Consider the following 18459-nt stretch of genomic DNA (forward strand, 5'->3'; position numbering starts at 1 on the left):
TGAGCTGTGGACAGGGGAGGTGTCCAGACCACATGGTGATCATAGGTGGGGAACCATGTGGAGTCAGGACCCTTCAGGAAGCACACGGAGAATGACACAACAGAAGGGGACCCAGCCAGGCAGACTTAGGTAGAACGTGGGCAGGTGTAGAGCACTCGATGGTCTGCTTGGAGTTACCCACGGAGGAGCAGTGAAGGTAGACAATGTTATGTTTCAGCAATATGTGCTTTTGAGACACCCAGAACTCCCTGACTTCATACCTGCCATAAATCCTGAAGGTTTCAAAGAAGAATGAGAAGAAGGCCCCAGGCGCCACAAACAGCCTCCATTGCGCATGTGCCAGAGAAGGAGCAGGGCCATCTTGGGAAGCAGCTTCCATTTTTCAAAAGCGCAGCTGAGCCTGCTCGAAAGGAGCGGTAGAAAGAGGGGGCAGCAGCCTGGAGGCTTGATCCGAGGCTACAGGGAAGAAGGGTCAGAGGAAAGGTTTCTGGTGCCCTTGAAGTCTCCCAGGCTCCTCAAAACCCAGGGACTACAAAAGCAGAGGAGAGGCCATGCACACGGGGCAGAGGGCACTCGGGCCTCGCAGCACTCCTGGGGCACAGGCTTCAGAAGCTTCCGCTTAGGAATCTGAGAATGGTTTTCCACTGAGACAGATGTAAGAGGAAAAAGAATTCCTAGGTCTCTCCACTCAGAAGTTGGAGGAAACTTTCAGAAATGTAAAGTGGGTCATCTCATGCGCTGCTTTAAACTCTTCCTAGCTGCTTGCTGCTCTCAGATTAAAATTAAACTCTGTCTTAGTCCATTTTATGTTGCTATAACAGAAAACCACAGACTGGATAATTTATAAAGAAAAGGAATGTATTTCTAGAGGCTGGGAAATCCAAGGTTGGGGGCCTGCATCTGGCAAGGGCCTTCGTGCTGAGTCTGCTTGTGGCCAAAGGCAGAAGGGCAGGAGAGTGCCAGAGAGTGAGCAAGCAAGCAAGCGAGGGCTGAATCGGCTTTCAGAACAACCCACTTTCCTGATAATAACATTAATGCATTCACAAGGGCAGAGCCCTCATGGTCTAATTACCTCTTAATAAGCCAGGTTCCACTTCTTAATACCATCCAAAGGCAATTGCATTTCGACATGAGTTTTGGAGGGGACATTCAAAGCATAGCAAATACTTACCTGCCCACCAGGGACTGAGGGATGGAGCCCCTTCTGCCGACGTCCTTTGACCCCCAGATCAGCACCCTCCCACTTGCTCACTGCCTTTCTGTGCCTCAGATACAACACTTCCTACCTCTGAGCCTCTGCATTTGCTGTTCCCTCTGCCTGGAATGCTCTTTGCACAGACTGTCACAAATGCCAGCTCCCCAGGGGCCATCCCTGACCTCTCCATCTCCAGTGATCTCCATGTAAACTCGATTCCTGGAGAAGGTGGTCCATGCAGGTCCTAAGACCTGGGAAAGCCACAGTTGAAATTCTGTAACTTGTGCAAGATGATGGAATTATCCCTAAAGGTCTTTCTCTTTGAGAAGTGGCCCAGGGGGTACGGCGGAGGCCCACATCTTCTCCTTTCTGTGCTCTGTTTACACTTTGTCCTTGTTCTGGTCCCCGGATGGGGAGGACATGGTGGGTCTGGATTATCTGGGTTCTGGGAGCATGATTTTGTTAGGATAACTGCCAGAGGAAAAGGAGTGTGCTGGTATTTTCTAACCTCGGGCAGCTGCTGGGAGTCTCATCTCTGTTGAGTCAGACTTTGGAAGAGCAGATGCTCCGGAAATTTGGGCTAGGGTTAATTCAACAGTGGAGGAGGTGAAAGTACCACACCAGCGATGGAGAAAATGACCCAGGAGGTGGCTGGGGCTGCAGGGCCTGATCCTGGAGGGGTCCTGACATCTAAGGAGCCTTCCTGGTCAAGATTGAGCAGAATAAAAATTGAGGATGGAAGAATTTGGATGTTTCTTTGGATTTCAGTTTTCTTTTTTTTTTTTTTTTTGAGATGGAGTCTCGCTGTCGCCCAGGCTGGAGTGCAGTGGCGCGATCTCGGCTCACTGCAAGCTCCGCCTCCCGGGTTCACGCCATTCTCCTGCCTCAGCCTCCCGAGTAGCTGGGACTACAGGCGCCCACAACCGCGCCCGGCTAATTTTTTGTATTTTTAGTAGAGACGGGGTTTCACCGTGGTCTCGATCTCCTGACCTTGTGATCCGCCCGCCTCGGCCTCCCAAAGTGCTGGGATTACAGGCGTGAGCCACCGCGCCCGGCCGGATTTCAGTTTTCACAGAGAGGATTTCATTGTGAAGTTAAAACTTTTTTTTTGAGTGGAAGATTACGTGATTAGAGGGTGTTCCTGTTGGTCAAAGGTGGGACAGTTTTCTTTTTCTTACCTGGATCATTGCAGAATTATCTGCTGACCCACCAGGGGATAGAGAGGCTGTAGTAAGTAAGGGGGGTAACAGGCTCAGGGAGGGGTTTGCTGTGGGGAACAGGGCACTTGGGAGATGACCCACATTGCAGCTGCATCAGAATCACCTGGAGGGCTTGCCAAAGACACTGACTGCTGGGCTGCCCCAGAGCTGCTGATTCAGCTCCTTGGGGCCTGAGAATCTGCATTCCCAACAAGCTCCCAGGTGCTGCTGGGGCTGGCTGCAGGCTCCACACTCAGAACCGCTGATGGAATTATTGCCTGGTTCTGGATCATTTTGTGGGTGAAAGCAGAGCTTCCTACCCCAGGGCTCCAGGGAAGTCCCAAGGGAGTAACAAGTGCCCAGCTGATGAGGGGCCTCCAGAGAGTCAGGACAGGACCACCTGGATATGCAGCCGGTGCCCCCAAGAGACAGCCACCCCCAACCCCTGATGACTGCAAGCTTGGCCAGGAAATCCACAGGCTTAGAGAGGAAAGTCAAGGTGTGAATGTGTGTATGTGTGTGTGCAAATATGTGTGTATGTGAATGTGCTTGTATGCATGTGTGAACGTGTGTATGAATGTGCATGTGTATGTGTGAATGTGTGTGTGAACATATGTATGTGAATGTATGTGTGTGCGTATGAACGTGAATATATATGTAGGTGTGAATGTATAAAAGTGCATGTGTGTGAATGTGTGTGTATGAAAGTGCATGTGTGTGAATGCGTTTATGTGAATGTGTGTGTATGAAAGTGCATGTGTGTGAACGTGTGTGTGTATGCGTTGGTATGAATGTGCATGTGTATGAATGTGCATGTGTTTATGTGAACGTGTGTGTGTGTGAATGTGTACGTGTTTGAACTCGTGTGAATGTGTGTATATGTGAATATATGTGTGTATGAATATGCATGTGAGTGTATGTTAACGTGTGTGGGTGTGTGTGTGAATATGTGTTTGAACGTGTATTGTGAATGTGTATGTGTGAATGTGTGTGTAAATGTGCATGTGTAAATGTAAATGTGTTTATGTGAATGCACGTGTGTGTTAATGTGTTTAAGTGAACATATGAGTGTGTGGGTGTGTGTGAATATGTATATGAATGTGCATGTGTGTGTGTATGTTTATGTGAATGTCTGTGCATGTGTGTTTATGTGAACGTGTTTATGAATGCATGTGTGCATGTTTGTGTGAACGTGTGTATGAATGCATGTGTGTGCATGTTTGTGAACGTATGTATATGAATGTGCATGTTTTGCATGTGTGTTTATGTGAACGTGTGTGCATGTGTTTATGTGAACGTGTATGAATGTGTGTGCGCATGTAAGTGAACGTGTGTGTATGAAATGTAAGTGAACATGTAGGGGGTATGCATGTTTGCATGAATGTGCATGTGTGTAAGTGAACGTGTGTGTGGTTATGCATGTTTGTATGAATGTGTGAGCGTGTGTGTGCATGTGTGTGAATGTGTGTGTGACTGTGGGCATGTGTGTGACCCCTTTTCCTCTACACCGCCGCTCAGTCCCTAGCCTGGGGACTTCTCCACTGGATAAATGGGCTTGGCCCATTTCCACACACTCTGTAGGATGGTGTGGGACTTGTGATTGGAAAACTGGGCAATTCCTGACAATCTCATTGCAATCACCAGTGGAAAGGGGGTCACTGCACTGAGAAAAGGCCACTTGACCAGCCATCTTGTACCCCATCTTTCTGGGACCTTCCTGTTAATGGAAAGAACTCTCCTCCCTTCCCACCTTGCTTTCTGGAATCTACAGTCAGTCCATGGACCAGACCAGGATGACCCACAGAACCCCTGCAGTGAAACCGCTCATTGTTTTTCCTGCCTGGTTCAGTGGGTCCACTCTCAGCCAGCTGCAGCTGGGAGGGAGGCCGGGTGCATGGTTAATCCCCAAGTCTTCAGCACAGACCTTTATTTTCATCTATAACATGCTGAGGACACAAAGGTGAGAAGACAAAAGTCCTGTGACTGGGGAGCGGTCAGTCTACGGTGGAGAGGCTCATGCATATCTGGGTCTGCCCTAGGTGTGTAGGAGCCCAGGTCAAAGGAGTTTTTAACGCCTAGGTCAAAGGAGGGGCAGGGAGAAGTCAGGGAAGGCTTCCTGGAGGAGGTGGCATTGAGGGCAGCCAGGAGGACTGGAGAGGAGTTTAGTAGGCATACCTTGGGGGTGGAGTCCAGGCAGGAAGCAGCATGCGAGGAGACATGGAGGTGTGTGAGAAAATGGCGAGTTTCCAGCTTGGTTTCTAAAGGAAAGAATCTCTGGGATATTTGCATGTTTTTCCGGGCTGAGTTTTACCATTTCTCAGTGCACCGAAGGCTTCTGGGAAAAACACCTTAGTTATCGTTGTTTTCACTTAGACCAGGGGGCCATAAAATTTACTGTCCAAGTTGGGGCACTTTTAAGAGCAAATGGGGTACTCTTATGATGTTGGAACAACAGGTTAAAATCGGTCATAAGCAAATGTCATGAGTGGGATGGTCATCCTAGCCTTGGGGGTCATACACAAGGGTGGGGTGGAGGAAGGGTATGGGGAACAGTAGGGAGTGCAGAGTGGCCTCTGTGGAGGCTGCCCAGAGACCGGGAACAGCTGTTTGACCTGGGCAAGCCTGTTAGGGCCTCAGTTCCCTCCTCTATAAATGGGGGTGCCATCTTTTCCTGCCCACCTTCCAAAGTTTTGTAGACAGGATTTATCAGGTACTCCATGAAGAGGAAAAACTAACTGGACCTCAAACATTCCTGGGCACGCTCTCAGCATCTTCCTCAACCCTGGGCCCCCGCCCGAGCATCCCCCCCACCAGACAGGTCCCTGGAAGACCTTGGACAGTCAACAAATCTTCATCCCGGTTTCCTGATTTCTGTAGATTCAGGGCTAATGGCAAAATGCTTGCTCAGTGGGAAAAGCAGAAAACGTTCAGATTTATTGCTTTGAGATTTTGGTCTGTCTCCTGGGCCTGGTTGATACAGTTTCCTGCAAGTCTCAGAGCATTTTGTTTAAAAAGAAGAATTTTTGACAGCAGTGTTTTGCCTCAAATTTACACAAGGTTTTATAGTTTACAAAGAGGTTCACATCATAACAATCACTGCTAGGATGCATTGAGTTCTTACAGGGGGTGGGGTGGGGAGGCTCGATTAACCCTTGAAACCACTTTCCTTTTCCATGGCTGGAGAAGCAGAGGCTCAGAGGAGCTTAACTAAGGGGCTTGCCCAAGGCCATACAGCCCTGGAAAACGGCAGGGCAGAGCTGAACACAGGTCCACCAGTTTCAAAGGCTGTGCTTGTATGAAACTGACACGGGTTGTTCTCTCCTGTCGCGCCCCTGTGCCTCTCTTGCCTTCAGCCTACCCACTGCATTCCCTGCTGCAGACCGTGAGTAAGAAAACACAAAACCAAACCCAACCCAGAGGCTTGTGCAGAAAACAGAGGCTGGAATGAGTATAAAAATAACCAGGTATGTTCAAGGGAATCCTTGAGTCCCTAAACAATATATTTTCTGCTAAGATGATTTATGTAGTGGTGCAGGTGATGGAGGTCTTTGCGGCATCAGCAGGGTAGTTGCTTTCTGAGTTCTAATTCTGCACTGTCCAAAACAGCAGCCAGCAGCAATGCACAGCTCTTTACATTCAATTAAAATGAAATGAAATTGGCCAGGCGCGGTGGCTCACACCTGTAATCCCAGCACTTTGGGAGCCTGAGGTGGGTGGACCACGAGGTCAGGAGATCGAGACCATCCTGGCCAACAAGATGAAACTAAAAATACAAAAATTAGCTGGGTGTAGGCCAGGCGCAGTGGCTCACGCTTGTAATCCCAGCACTCTGGGAGGCCGAGACGGGTGGATCATGAGGTCAGGAGTTCAAGACCAGCCTGGCCAAGATGCTGAAACCCTGTCTCTACTAAAAATACAAAAATTAGCCTGGCGTGGTGGCACAAGCCTGTAATCCCAGTTACTTGGGCAGGAGAATCGCTTGAACCCGGGTGCCAGAGGTTGCAGTGAGCCGAGATCAAGCCACTGCACTCCAGCCTGGGCAACAGAGCAAGACTTTGTCTCAAAAAAAAAAAAAAAAAAAAATTTAGCTGGGCGTGGTGGTGCATGCCTATAGTCCCAGCTACTCGGGAGGCTGAGGCAGGAGAATCGGTTGAACCCAGGAGGCAGACGTTGCAGTAAGCCGAGATTGCACCACTGCACTCCAGCCTGGCGACAGAGCAAGACTCTGCTCAATTAAAAAAAAAAAAAAAGGAAATGAAATTAAAAGTTTAGTTCCTCCATTGCACTCGCCACATTTTAAGTATTCCAGATCCACATGGGGTGACCCTACTGGACGCCACTGTTCTAAGCCACCAGCAGCCTGCTCCTGTCTTTTTTTTTTTTTTTTTTTTTTGAGACGGAGTCTCGCTCTGCCACCCAGGCTGGAGTGCAGTGGCCGGATCTCAGCTCACTGCAAGCTCCGCCTCCCCGGTTCACGCCATTCTCCTGCCTCAGCCTCCCGAGTAGTTGGGACTACAGGCGCCCGCCACTGCGCCCGGCTAGTTTTTTGTATTTTTTAGTAGAGATGGGGTTTCACCGTGTTAGCCAGGATGGTCTCGATCTCCTGACCTCGTGATCCGCCCGTCTCAGCCTCCCAAAGTGCTGGGATTACAGGCTTGAGCCACCGCGCCCGGCCCTGCTCCTGTCTTATTCTGGCTGTCCTGAAGAAGAGAGCTGTTGACACAGGCGGTAGGCACACCTGTTTTAAGGTAGGTTGCGCTGCATTCAAAGTATCTATAGATGCCATCCCAACACCGGAGCCCCTCTACGCCACTCTGGAGCAGTTACAGCTCCAGGAATGCAAAGAAAAGGCAGAAACCAAGGCAGTGGCCACCAACTGGGGTCTTGCTACTCAAAGTGGGGTCCAAGGACTGGCAGCATCAGCATCTCCCGGGAGCTTGTTAAAGAAAAGCAGAATCTGGTCGGGCACAGTGGTTCATGCCTGCCATCCTAGCACTTTGGGAGGCTAAGGCGGAAGAATTGCTTGAGCCCAGGAGTCTGAGACCAACTTGAGAAACATAGCAAGAGAAAAAATTAGCTGGATGTGGCGGCACACACCTGTAGTTTCAGCTATTCGGGAGGCCAGGTGGAAGGACTGCTCGAGCCCCAGAGATGAAGGTTGCAGTGAGCTGTGATGGCCCCACTGCACTCCAGCCTGGGTGACAGAATAAGACCCTGTCTCAGGAAAACAAAACAAAACAAAAAAGGCAGAATCTCAGGCTCCATGCTACAGCCGCTGAACATGAACCTGGATTTTAACAAGCTCCCAGGTGATTCCTGTGCATGTTCAAGTTTGAGAAGCTCCGACTTAACAGACAGGCTGAGCAGGAACAAAATAGTGCTCCAAATATAGGAAACCAAACTGATATTTTCAGATACGAAAAATAGAATCAGCACCCCCTCCTCCAGTAGGGTGTAATTAAGCATTAGTCACAGAGGGCCGAGCATCTTTGTGCCACATGACCAATGACCATACTTGCAAGGACAGGCCCCCAGGGGAAACGCTGGGGGAAGCTGGCCCATTCATCTCTGGCACTTTCTCAAACCACAGTGGGGTCACCTCCTCAAAGCAGAGGGAATGGAACTGAGAATCACATCTTGGATGCTGCCTTTAAATCAGATTTTCCATTTTTGCTTTTCTTCCCAACGCCTTTGGCCGGTCTGACCAAATGGCCAGTCATTTAAAGGGAGGCACGTAGAAAAGGACTGTGCCCCCCACTTCCCCCTTCCCGGGGCCGTGAGGCTCTGCAGACCTCAGTGCCAGGAGCTGGGTGTTGATGACGCTTTCTGGGAAGGAGCCGACATCACGCCCTTCTATGAGGGAAGCAGGTGCAATCGGTACTTCCATCCTCAGCAAGGGCACAGACAAGGCTTAAAATGAGCCTGGCAGCTGCGCACTGACCCCCAGCTGGGGAAGGAGAGGGCTCTTCAGGGAGAGGTTTGGGTGTTCAGATTTGGTGGCTTGTGAAGCTCTCTCCTACCTTCAGTGAGGATGAGTCATCCCTTAATTCCTCTTTCCTCTCGGCCTATCTTGAGTCGTACTTATTTTTATCCATGGAATGGAGTTAAGTTGCCAAAAGGATGATATTTCTCCACCTGCAAGGGCCCTCCTGGAGGATACATTTTAAAATATTCATTTTTACCATTTCCTCCCAGCAATACAGCAGAGGACAGGAGAGGAGAGGGAGACAGCCGCACGGGCCTGGCGGGGGAGCCTGGGGCTTGGGGAACTGCAAAGTGGCTTTGAGACAGAGACATTCTAGAAGTTATTCTGAGGACATAATTGGACAAAAGTGAAAAGGAGGATGGTTAAGTATGCGCTTCATAACTCTCTGTATAATACTGAAGAAATCAAAGCAAACTGTAAACAGTCCTGCTGTTTTTGCCTGTGCAGCCTGCAGGCCCCTTATTTTGGTGATGAATCTCATGTTTTTCTCTAGGGAACAGCCCATCACCCATTGCACAGGGTAATCTCAGGGGGTCTGCCAAGTCAAGATGCCTGGCCCTGCCCTTGGCTAGGGGCGGGGATGAGACCCAGGCCAGGCCACTTGGAAAGGAGCCACAGTAGGATCTGGAAACATTTGGATTCAGCCCTTCTGATGGCGGTGCCTAGAGAGGCTTCCCTGGTTCTTGAAGCGTCCCTGGCCAAGTCCTTTCTAGCCCTTATTGAGGTTCGACTGTTTACTCCTTCCTAAGATTCCATAAGCCACCCCATGACATTTCAGTAAATCCCTTTCTGTGCTTAAGTTGACAGAATTGATTTCTGTGATTTGTAACTAAAATCCCAGATGGACACAAACCCAAATGCCTGGCAACAGGGGCTTAGATCAGCAAAGTAGGCTACAGTACACAATGGAATACTCCACAAGCACGCACAGCGATGAGATAAACGTGTATTTGTTGACATGGAAAGAGGTTCACAATATATAGTTAAGTGCAAAAGCAGATTATAAGAAAACAGTGTGCATAGTAGGATACCACGTTGGCAAAATAGATATTCTATATATTCATAGAAAAAGGCCTAGAAGAAAATATAACAGTATTCACCCCAGAGAGTGGGATGGCCAATGCGTCTTCTTTCTGCTTCTATTTTCTAATCTTTCTACAATGTTTGTGTAGTCAGTTTTCCTGGTTTGCTTTTTTTTTTTTAGTGAGCACAGGTGGGTCATGGGAGTCACGCTCTCATGCTGCCTGTCAAGAGCATGGTGACTTGCCATAGGGGCTACTCCCCAGCGGCTCTGCTTAAGGAGATTCTGGGAATGTCCTGAGTCTTCAGAACCAGGAACAAGCACTTCCTGAGCCCAGGGTACCAGCAGCTTCCCACTTCTCACAGCAGCCTTGTGGGGTTGAGGTTTTCTGTCTGCTTGATGGAAAAGAGCCCAGAGAGAGGAGGTACCTGCCTAAGTTCACACAGCAGGGATTGAAAGCCAGGTCACCTGGCTCAGGGCCCCAGGCAGGAGCTACTAAAGCTTATGAACAGAGTAAGCAGCTGAGCCCAGGGAAGGGCTCAAAATTCTCCCGTGACTTCCACTGTGTTGACAAGCTGCAAATGTGCCAGGAAAGGGCTGGGTGTGGTGGCTCATGCCTGTAATCCCAGCACTTTGGGAGGCTGAGGTGGGCGGATCACCTGAGCTCAGGGGTTCAAGACCAGCCTGGGCAACATGGCAAAACCTCGTCTCTACTAAATACAAAAAATTAGCCGGGTGTGGTGACGCATACCTGTAATTCCTGCTACTGGGGAAGCTGAGGCAGGAGAATTGCTTGAACCCAGGAGGTGGAGGTGGCAGTGAGCCAAGATCGCACCACTGCACTCCAGCCTGGGCAACAGAATGAGACTCTGGGCCGGGTGCGGTGGCTCAAGCCTGTAATCCCAGCACTTTGGGAGGCCGAGACGGGCGGATCACAAGGTCAGGAGATCGAGACCATCCTGGCAAACACGGTGAAACCCCATCTCTACTAAAAAATACAAAAAATTAGCTGGGCGAGGTGGCGGGCACCTGTAGTCCCAGCTACTCGGGAGGCTGAGGCAGGAGAATGGCGTGAACCCGGGAGGCGGAGCTTGCAGTGAGCTGAGATCTGGCCACTGCACTCCAGCCCGGGCAACAGAGCGAGACTCCATCTCAAAAAAAAAAAAAAAAAAAAAAAAAAGAGACTCTGGGTCTCAAAACAAACAAACAAAAAAAAGTGTCAGGGGAGGAAGCGCTGTCACTTCAGTGTTAGGACCTGAACTCCTTGCTCTGCACAACAGCCACAGTGTTTCAGGCCCCCTCCCAGGGAGGGCATGGGGGGGCGGGGTGGGAAAGGGGGCTGGGTTATGGGAGGTTCATTCTTCTGCCAGATAGTCCTTCTGCGTTCCTTTGTATCTTCTGGGTCTTGGCTTGAAGGTCACCTGCCCAGAGAGGCCCTCCCTGACCCCATAGGGTAGGTCCTCAGCTGTCCATCTGTCTCCTTTGTAGCATTTCCTATGACCTGCAGTCACTTCACTTGCTTGTCAGTTTCCCTTACCATCGCCGTCTCCCCTCTTGACCCCTAGACTGCAGGGCTTATGACTGTCTCACTCCCAGCGGTGTCCCTGGCCTCTAGCCCAGTGTCTGGTCCGTTGCAGGCACTCACCAAGCATCTGCTGAATGATGGAACAGACAGACACTCAACTGGGGTGGCCAGGAGACAGCAGGGGTGAGACTCTCCTCTGCCTTTTTTGGGCTGTGTGACCTCAGGCAAGTTGCTGCTCCTCCCTGGGCCTCTTCCCAATCTCAACCTGAGTGTAAATAAACAACTGCATCTGAAGGGCTGGCCCCACACTTCTTGAATATATCAGGACCGATTTCAGGGGAGGTAATAGAAGTTGGAATCATTTACTAAATTATACCTAAAATCAACTGCTGGCTGATTATTCTTTCCGATGGTAACATTGCAATGGTTTTTCTAGGAGTCACTGATGTGCAATGAGCCCAATCATATTTCTTATTCAATAAACTCTTTTATTCTAGTTCACAGATTTTTCCATTACAATAATAATGAAAAGAGCACTAGTGATTTGTAACACTGAGGCCCAATCAAAGGGAAACCCCTCCTCAAATTATAAGGTAAATGACACATAGTTGAATGCAGGGTCAGTGTTGGGCAAAAAGCATTTAAAATATAGATAACGGGGTCAAGATTTTGTATGTGTGCAAACACTGGGTTTTGTTTATCAGGATGACATCATTTTAGAAAGCGCATAATTCTGAAAACTGTATGTATAATTGTGATAAAACTAAACCATAGAGAAAAGACAAAATCAAGCAAAAACAAAAACCGAGAAACCAAAAGGAAGCAAATCAAATACATGGGGCAGATTGCAAACCTCCGGTCCTTTGGCCCTGGAATGGCAAGTGAGAGGGCTTCATAGAAATTCTCTGTAGAAAGGAATGTGTGGGCCAGTGTGGCCATGGCCCTGGCCTTACATTGCTGCGTCTCCAAGTCTTGTCTCCTCACAGAGGAAAAGAAGTTGCTTGTCTGACACATCTGCTGGGGGTCTGCCCGAGATGGGGCCTTCGTTCCCAGTCCCTTTGAAAACAGTCCCAAATCCTGAAAAGGCAAGGCATCCCTGCGGTGGCCCCAGGGCGGCGGCGGGGGATGAGGTCAGTGTCTGCCCCAGGCCCTGCCGGAGCTGTCTGAGTGGTTCACCGGGAGCGGGTGGGCCTCGGTGTTGAACACCCAGTCTTCCAGGGAGAGCAAGTCATCTTCAGAGAACAGAAGATAGAGATACCTGTGCCCCAGGCAGGGCAGGGAAGCAAGACACAGTCTGTCAGTGGCCTGGGGAAGAAGGGTGGGCCCGGGAACAAGTTTCAGGGCCTTTGTGATGGGCCTGTGACCAAGGTCAGGAAGCCTGAAACCTCAAAACTGTGGGCGGCAGGGTGGGGGTGCTAGTCCTGGGGAAGGAGGCTGTGGATGCAGAGAAAAGCCTTGAGCTTTGGGGTCAGAAGGACTTAGTTTACCCTGGCTCTGCCATCTGCCATCAGCCGGCTTCACCTGCCCGGCCCTGTATGTGAGCCCTTATGGCCCAGATCTCCTCTGCAGGGGTGCCTGAGGGCTGCTCCAGTCCAGTCGGCTCTCACGTGCCCCACTGCTGCCCGCAGACTCTACATTCAGAGCACACATTAGGGCACTAAGACGAACAGGGGGTTGTGACTCTAGAACTGCAGCTTCCAGGTTGTGGGTTTTTTCCCCGCTGGAAGGAACGGATCATTCTGACCCACCCTAATCGGTTAAAGCTCAAGGGGCTTGCTTTGGGGAACAGCGAGGAAGTGGGGTGGCCACCTTCCACGGCAAGAAATTGAGGGGGGCACAGCACCCATAGTGCAGAGGCCACAGGAGGGAAAGTTAATGCCAGCAACCAGCACCGACATCATCATCGTTAATCCTATCCCATTTTACACTCGAGTTCCCAGAATGGAAGCAAGCTGCGGAGATAGGTGAGAAACTGAAGGAACCTGCGGAGATAGGTGAGAAACTGAAGGAACCTGCGGAGATAGGTGGGCAACTGAAGGAACCTGCGGTATCACACGGTGCATCCCTAGGGAACTTGGATTCTAGCCTAGTCTCACTCTCCAAGAAAACGGCCTGGCCCAAGGCTTACCCCTGGGGTGCAGCCCTCTGGATCCCAAGCCCTTCACCCCTCTTGGGCTCCCGTCCTGTGACCACAGAACATGACTGTGGAAGGGAGGGACTGCAGACCCCCGCCCCTAACCGCCCACCTGTCCATCCCTAGGAAAAGCCCACGCTGCTCACTTTAGTGTCTCCGCGAGAAAGAAGCTCTGCTGCTTGTTGTCGTGGCTGGGGGTGCTACTGTACACGTCTTGGATCCCGGAGAAACCGGCTTCTGTCCGACAGTATTTCTCCAAGGCCTGAGGAAGGGGAAGAGGAGGAGGAAAACAGCCTTAACACGGGACAGGAAAGGCCCCTCAAGACTTGTGCATGCCTGGCAGGCTGGAGCTAGAAAGCAGACAGCACCCCAACCCCTTGGCTGGGGACTCCTGGCATTTGTGGGAATAGAAGATCAAATTATTCTTTCAGGGTTTAGCCACCTGTCCCCAGGCTGGAGGGGCCACACTCCCTCCCCCCACACCTCTGAGAGCTCTGGCCCGATGGGCTGCCTGTCCTGAGCTCTCCACCTGGTTTGGACTTAGAGGAAGCTTCTCTTCGTGTTTCAGGGGACTAGGCTGGTCTCACAGATTCACCCACAGTGGTAAGCAGAAGTGATGGCCATGGGCTGGGATTTGGGGATGGACTTGGCACCCCAGGGATTCTCAGGAGAGACGGCCCCTGGGCTGGAGGCGAGTGGGCCAAGCCATTCATCTTTCTATATAAATGCTTTTTTTTTTTTTTTTTGAGACAAGGTCTCATTTTGTCACCCAGGCTGGAGGGCAGTGGGGCGATCATAGCTCACTCTGCAGCTTCAGCCTCTGGGGTTCGAACAGCCCTCTTGCCTCAGCCCCTCAAGTAGCTGAGACTATAGGCGTGCATCACCATGCCTGGCTAATTTTTGTATTTTTTTGTATAGATGGGGTTTTGCCATGTTGCCTATAGGCTGATAAATACAATTTCTACCCACTGAGGGGTCTGTGGACTGGACATAGGAGCACAAGATGCTTGAGGGCCAAGAGCAATGGTCCTGGGGAAGCAGGTGGACTTAACAGGGCCAGTGAACCTGAGCATGCCCCAGACCCCGTCTGAGTGCAATGCTCGGAGTGGGCATGGGGGTGGTTGGGGAGATAGGGGCAGAGAAGGCTCAGCATCCACCAGGGAACCTTCTGGAATCCCCACACCTGCCTTTGACACCTCCCCCAAGACAGCCATTAAATTTCCACCTAGGTGTGGGGCTGGGTGCTGAGGGCAGGGTAGGCCTCGAGGGCCAGTAGAGACTAGGGTGGGGGCTCCCTGGGGCTGGGCTGCCTGTGGGAAGAGGAGGGAGGCGGAGGTGAGCTGCCCAGCTTCGGGATCAAGAAAGCGTCTGTTGGGACAGTGGTGCCCGCGTGGTGCTCTAGGCAGCTGCCTAGCCTCTGACCCTCTAAGTTTACTGAGGCCTGATCCCAGGCCCCAAGGCCATGGGCACTCAGAACCCTCTTCACAAGTCTGCCCTGTCCTGTCTCAGGACAACTTTGCCCAGCTGGGAACTCTTGGCTCTGTAACCATCACCTTGACCCTTTGCACTCTGAACTGTGGCCAGAGGTCAGTGTGGCTTGGACTTCCACTCCGTGCCCAAGCCAGGACACCTAGCACCCACCCTGTCTGTGAATTCTCAGGGGGCATCTGGCACCTGGCTGCCCATCCCTGGGGCCCACTCACCAGCACCACCTCCCAGCCCCACTCCCTGTAGATGGGGTTGTGGGTCTGTCGCCACAGGTACATGTAGCTCTCCACCACCTCTGGCCGGAGGATGTAGTAGCTCTCGCTCAGCTGGGTGGCTACGGCCTCTCTGCCGGAGTTAAACCAGAAGGCCTCGGGCCCGAGTTTGGTGTCTGGGGAAACAGCCAAGCAGAGGGCCCAGGTCAGTCCTCCCACCTCCTGCTTTTCGGGATCCAGGAGAGATGTCAGTTGCCTCGAGCCACGGCCAGGGTGATGTCAGGGGTGTGTGGGTGTGGGGCGCCCCTGCCTGGACTGCTGGCTAAGGCTGCACCGGGCAGATGCCCAGCTTCCCTCTTGAACTGGGCTGGACAAAACAAGATCCTCGGGGACTCGAAATGTGAGCAGCTTTGGACTCATAGAGTCCAGATGAGCTACTCAGCAGTCTGGGTAGGTGAAGGTTTGGGCAGGGTTCCACTGACTATGTACTATGAGGCAATAGCTCTGCAAGAGGTTAGCCAGACCTCAGCCAAGAGGGTTTCGGGTTTCAACACATCTGGGGAACCGAGGGTTAAACAAAGTGAGTCTCCCATCTGCAGGATTTATCAGATCCTTTAATATGCTAATATGCAATGAGGCTTCTCCACGGGACCCTTTCTCTTAGAAAACTGCTTTTAACACCTCCCAGAACTTCTAGAGTTTGGGAACAGCTGAGGTGGAAATGGAGGGAAGATTGCCCAGGAATGCACCTACTTTCACAAAGGGAGCTGAGGAAGGAAAGCCCAAGGAAGCCTGGGTTCTGTTATTGTCACTGTTTTGTTTTGGGGCAATGTGCTGTCATTCTTGTTGTATGGCCATAATTGTAACCACCGCTGCAGTCACCGCGTATGATTTCAAAGGCTGTGCTGGGTGCTTTAATACACTATTTCAATTCTTAAAACATGGTTCTTTAGTAAGGTAATTGCTACTATCCCTCTCACGCAGGCGGAAACTGAAGATCAGAGAGGCTAAGTAATTTGCCCAAGGTAACACAGCGAGTTGTGGCTGAGCTGGGACTTGACCCTGGATGTGTCTGATGCCTCTCCTAGGGTGGTGCTCTTTCCCTCCTGGGTCTAATCCTCAGAGGCCCAACATGTAGGGTATGAGGGCCAGATCCTTCAACCTTTAATGCCTGTCCCTCCTGTCCAGGTCACCCGAGTCCCCAGCTCCATTCCTAATGTGAGCCCTCTTCCCTCCCACCAGGGTTCAAAACCTTGAGAGGCCCTGGGTTGCTTTGACTCTAGAGGCAGGGGCTAGAGGTTTGCAGGACTTCCACTCTTCCACGGAGGGCTTCGGGGAAGAGGAATTAGCTAGACCCTAGCCTCTCGAATCTTTTCAAACGGCGTAGCAGCTCCTGGCCATCAGAAAACAGTCGTTTTGCCAAGTCGCTAGTGGGGTGAAGGCAGGAGCCGCTGCTGCAGGCGTCCACGGGACAAGCCGAGGCTGGCTGGAACAATATGCTCTATTAAGCGGCTGTCTTTTATGGTCTGGGCTGATTGTCTCAGACAAATAGTGAGCTTTTTATTATTCCTGAGATTTGTTATTTGTTTATGGCCCTGGCAGAGTGAGCTCTTTGAAGAGAATGGACGACCAGTTTTAAAGACCCATTGCGAATCTCTGACTTCCTGGAAACAGCTCCAGGAGACCCCATTCAGCTGGGGCGGGCACAGACACATCGCGGTGGACCGTCAGCAAGTGGCTGCAGTGCTGCTGGCAGAAGGCGGCTGCCAAAGTACTTTCTCATGGGACCCTGTGCCTCACTCTGAAACCTGTGTCATTATTTCCATCGAACAGATAAGAAAACAGAGGCTGCCCAGCTGGCAGTGGCAGAGTGGTGCTTGAGCCTGGGATTTTTTACTGCAAATCTTGGCTCGTCCCCTCCAGCCAACACTGGGATTACCACTGGGAGCAGCGGGAGTCTCCTGGGACCACATAGGGGCTGGGGATTTTTCGGAGGGGTGCAGGCATCAAAAGGCCTGGGTTCCAGCCCAGGATCAATTCCTTATCTGTAGTGTGACTTTGGCTAAGTCACTTCCCCCTCTGGGCTGGCTCCGCTTCTCTGTGTAGAATGAGGAGCCAGGCTTAGGCTCTCAAATGTGACCTCTGACTCTAGCATCTGACAATTCAGTGGTGAGCGGTGGGTGGGGAGGACCAAGCTCTCAGGGTTTCTGGTGGTCACGGGTCAAAGAGGGCGACTAAACAGGGGGGAGCAGGAGGCAGTGAGACCCCCTCTGAGGAGGGTGCCGGGGGAAAGGCAGAAGCACATTCGAAGGCATGGGACTCAGGGTGGGACATGTGCTGGGCTCAGGAAGCTGCCGTTTCTGCCTCCAGAGCTGGAGGATCCTTTACTCCGTGCCCCTCTCAAGGGACCTTGGCCAAGTAATTTCTGAGCCTCAGTTTCCTCATCCGTGTGGTGAGGTTCAGTAATGATGTGTGTCAAGGGCGGAAGAGCACCAGGTACACGCAAAGCGCTTTCTGCGTCTGTACTAGTTTCCCGTTCATTCAGGGTACAGTCTCAGAGCCTGGACAGCACATCTCTCAAATTCTACCTAAGTTCCAATGGGAGGCTTCCCTAAGGCCATGTGCTCCCTTCACTCACTGCTGCTGGTCTTTCCACTTCTTCCTGGTGTCTAGCCTCAGTCTCTCCTGCTGCCCCTTCCCCTTGCAGGGTTACCTGAGCGGGCGTATGACTCGTGGCACGTCTTGGTGATCTGGGCTGCGAGCTCTCGGTAGTGGGCCCTCTTTTCTTCCTTGGCATCCTCGGCGCCAAGGGCGATCATGCCCCCGGAGAAACAGGCCAGGTGCCCCATCTTGTGGTCCAGAATCCCCCCTCGCCACTCGGCGATGTAGGTCAGCCCCCCGGGAGAGACATTCAGCAAGTAGGTCTCTATCGCCTGGGAGCAAGGTGGGGATTGGGCAGGGAGAAGGGGCGTGGGAGGGCACAGAGAAGGGGGGGAAAGGATGGAAAATGAACATTTTGGAGACAGTAGCAAGGGCAGCTCTGCCAAGCCCTCCATCCCAGGCAAAGGAGGCCCACTGATTTCTGCTGGTCAAGATGCCTGCCAGGGCACAGGAGGGGCTGCTATTCACTGGGAGGCTCAGACACACGGCAGCTCCCCAGGGCAAGTCTCTCAGTCTTTAAAAAATCTTCCACGTTTTAAAAAACATTAAAAAATATTTTAAGGTGATCCTCCTCCTCCTCCATTATGTCCTCTGTTTGATCTTAACCAGAAACCCAGCGGGCCTGTGGACAGGCTTCAGGGGTCCAGGCCCTTAAAACTGCACCCAATACTTTTTAGTGGATGTGCATCTTTATGGGAAGAGTGTCCTTCTATTCTTCTCAGTTTCTCAAAAAGAACCTGCAGAAAATTAAGAGCTGCTCTCTACGGTATTTTGTCACACGTTTCCTCATTTAATGCCTACAGCAAGCCAGGCACCTGGGCTGTAGCGCCCTACACAAATGGGAGGGGGCAGCTTGTCCCAGGCCATGCAGCCACACCAGCCTAGAAACAAGACCCCACATTGTCCAGAGCTCTGCTTCTTCCTCTACCCCATGGCCATGCCTTTTGGTGGGAAGGGAGGTGATGCTGTTGTAAAGACTCTGGGATGTCGGGGACATGAGGGGGTCACACTGCTGTCAGTCCCAGGAGCCCTGGGGAC

General features: G+C 51.5%; 1 protein-coding gene across 2 annotated transcripts in view; it reads right to left on the reverse strand.

Annotated features, from left to right (window-relative positions):
- Positions 1–7655: 7655 nt before the first annotated feature.
- Positions 7656–18459, reverse strand: part of LOC105494473 (mannosidase alpha class 1C member 1) — a 177004-nt gene continuing 166200 nt past the window's right edge. Inside the window, exons 9-12 of one of the 2 annotated variants that reach the window (XM_011762908.3) lie at positions 17474–17693; positions 14764–14936; positions 13207–13322; positions 7656–8543 (exon numbers count right to left, since the gene is read on the reverse strand). In XM_011762908.3, coding sequence (XP_011761210.1) covers positions 8438–8543; positions 13207–13322; positions 14764–14936; positions 17474–17693 — 615 coding nt within the window. In that variant the 3' untranslated portion in view covers positions 7656–8437. Of the gene's footprint in view, positions 8544–11393; positions 12185–13206; positions 13323–14763; positions 14937–17473; positions 17694–18459 lie in introns of those variants that run through there. The other variant, XM_011762907.2, reaches the window with a different exon arrangement.

Source organism: Macaca nemestrina, chromosome 1, assembly GCF_043159975.1.
Source record: "Macaca nemestrina isolate mMacNem1 chromosome 1, mMacNem.hap1, whole genome shotgun sequence".
Lineage (NCBI taxonomy): Eukaryota > Metazoa > Chordata > Mammalia > Primates > Cercopithecidae > Macaca > Macaca nemestrina.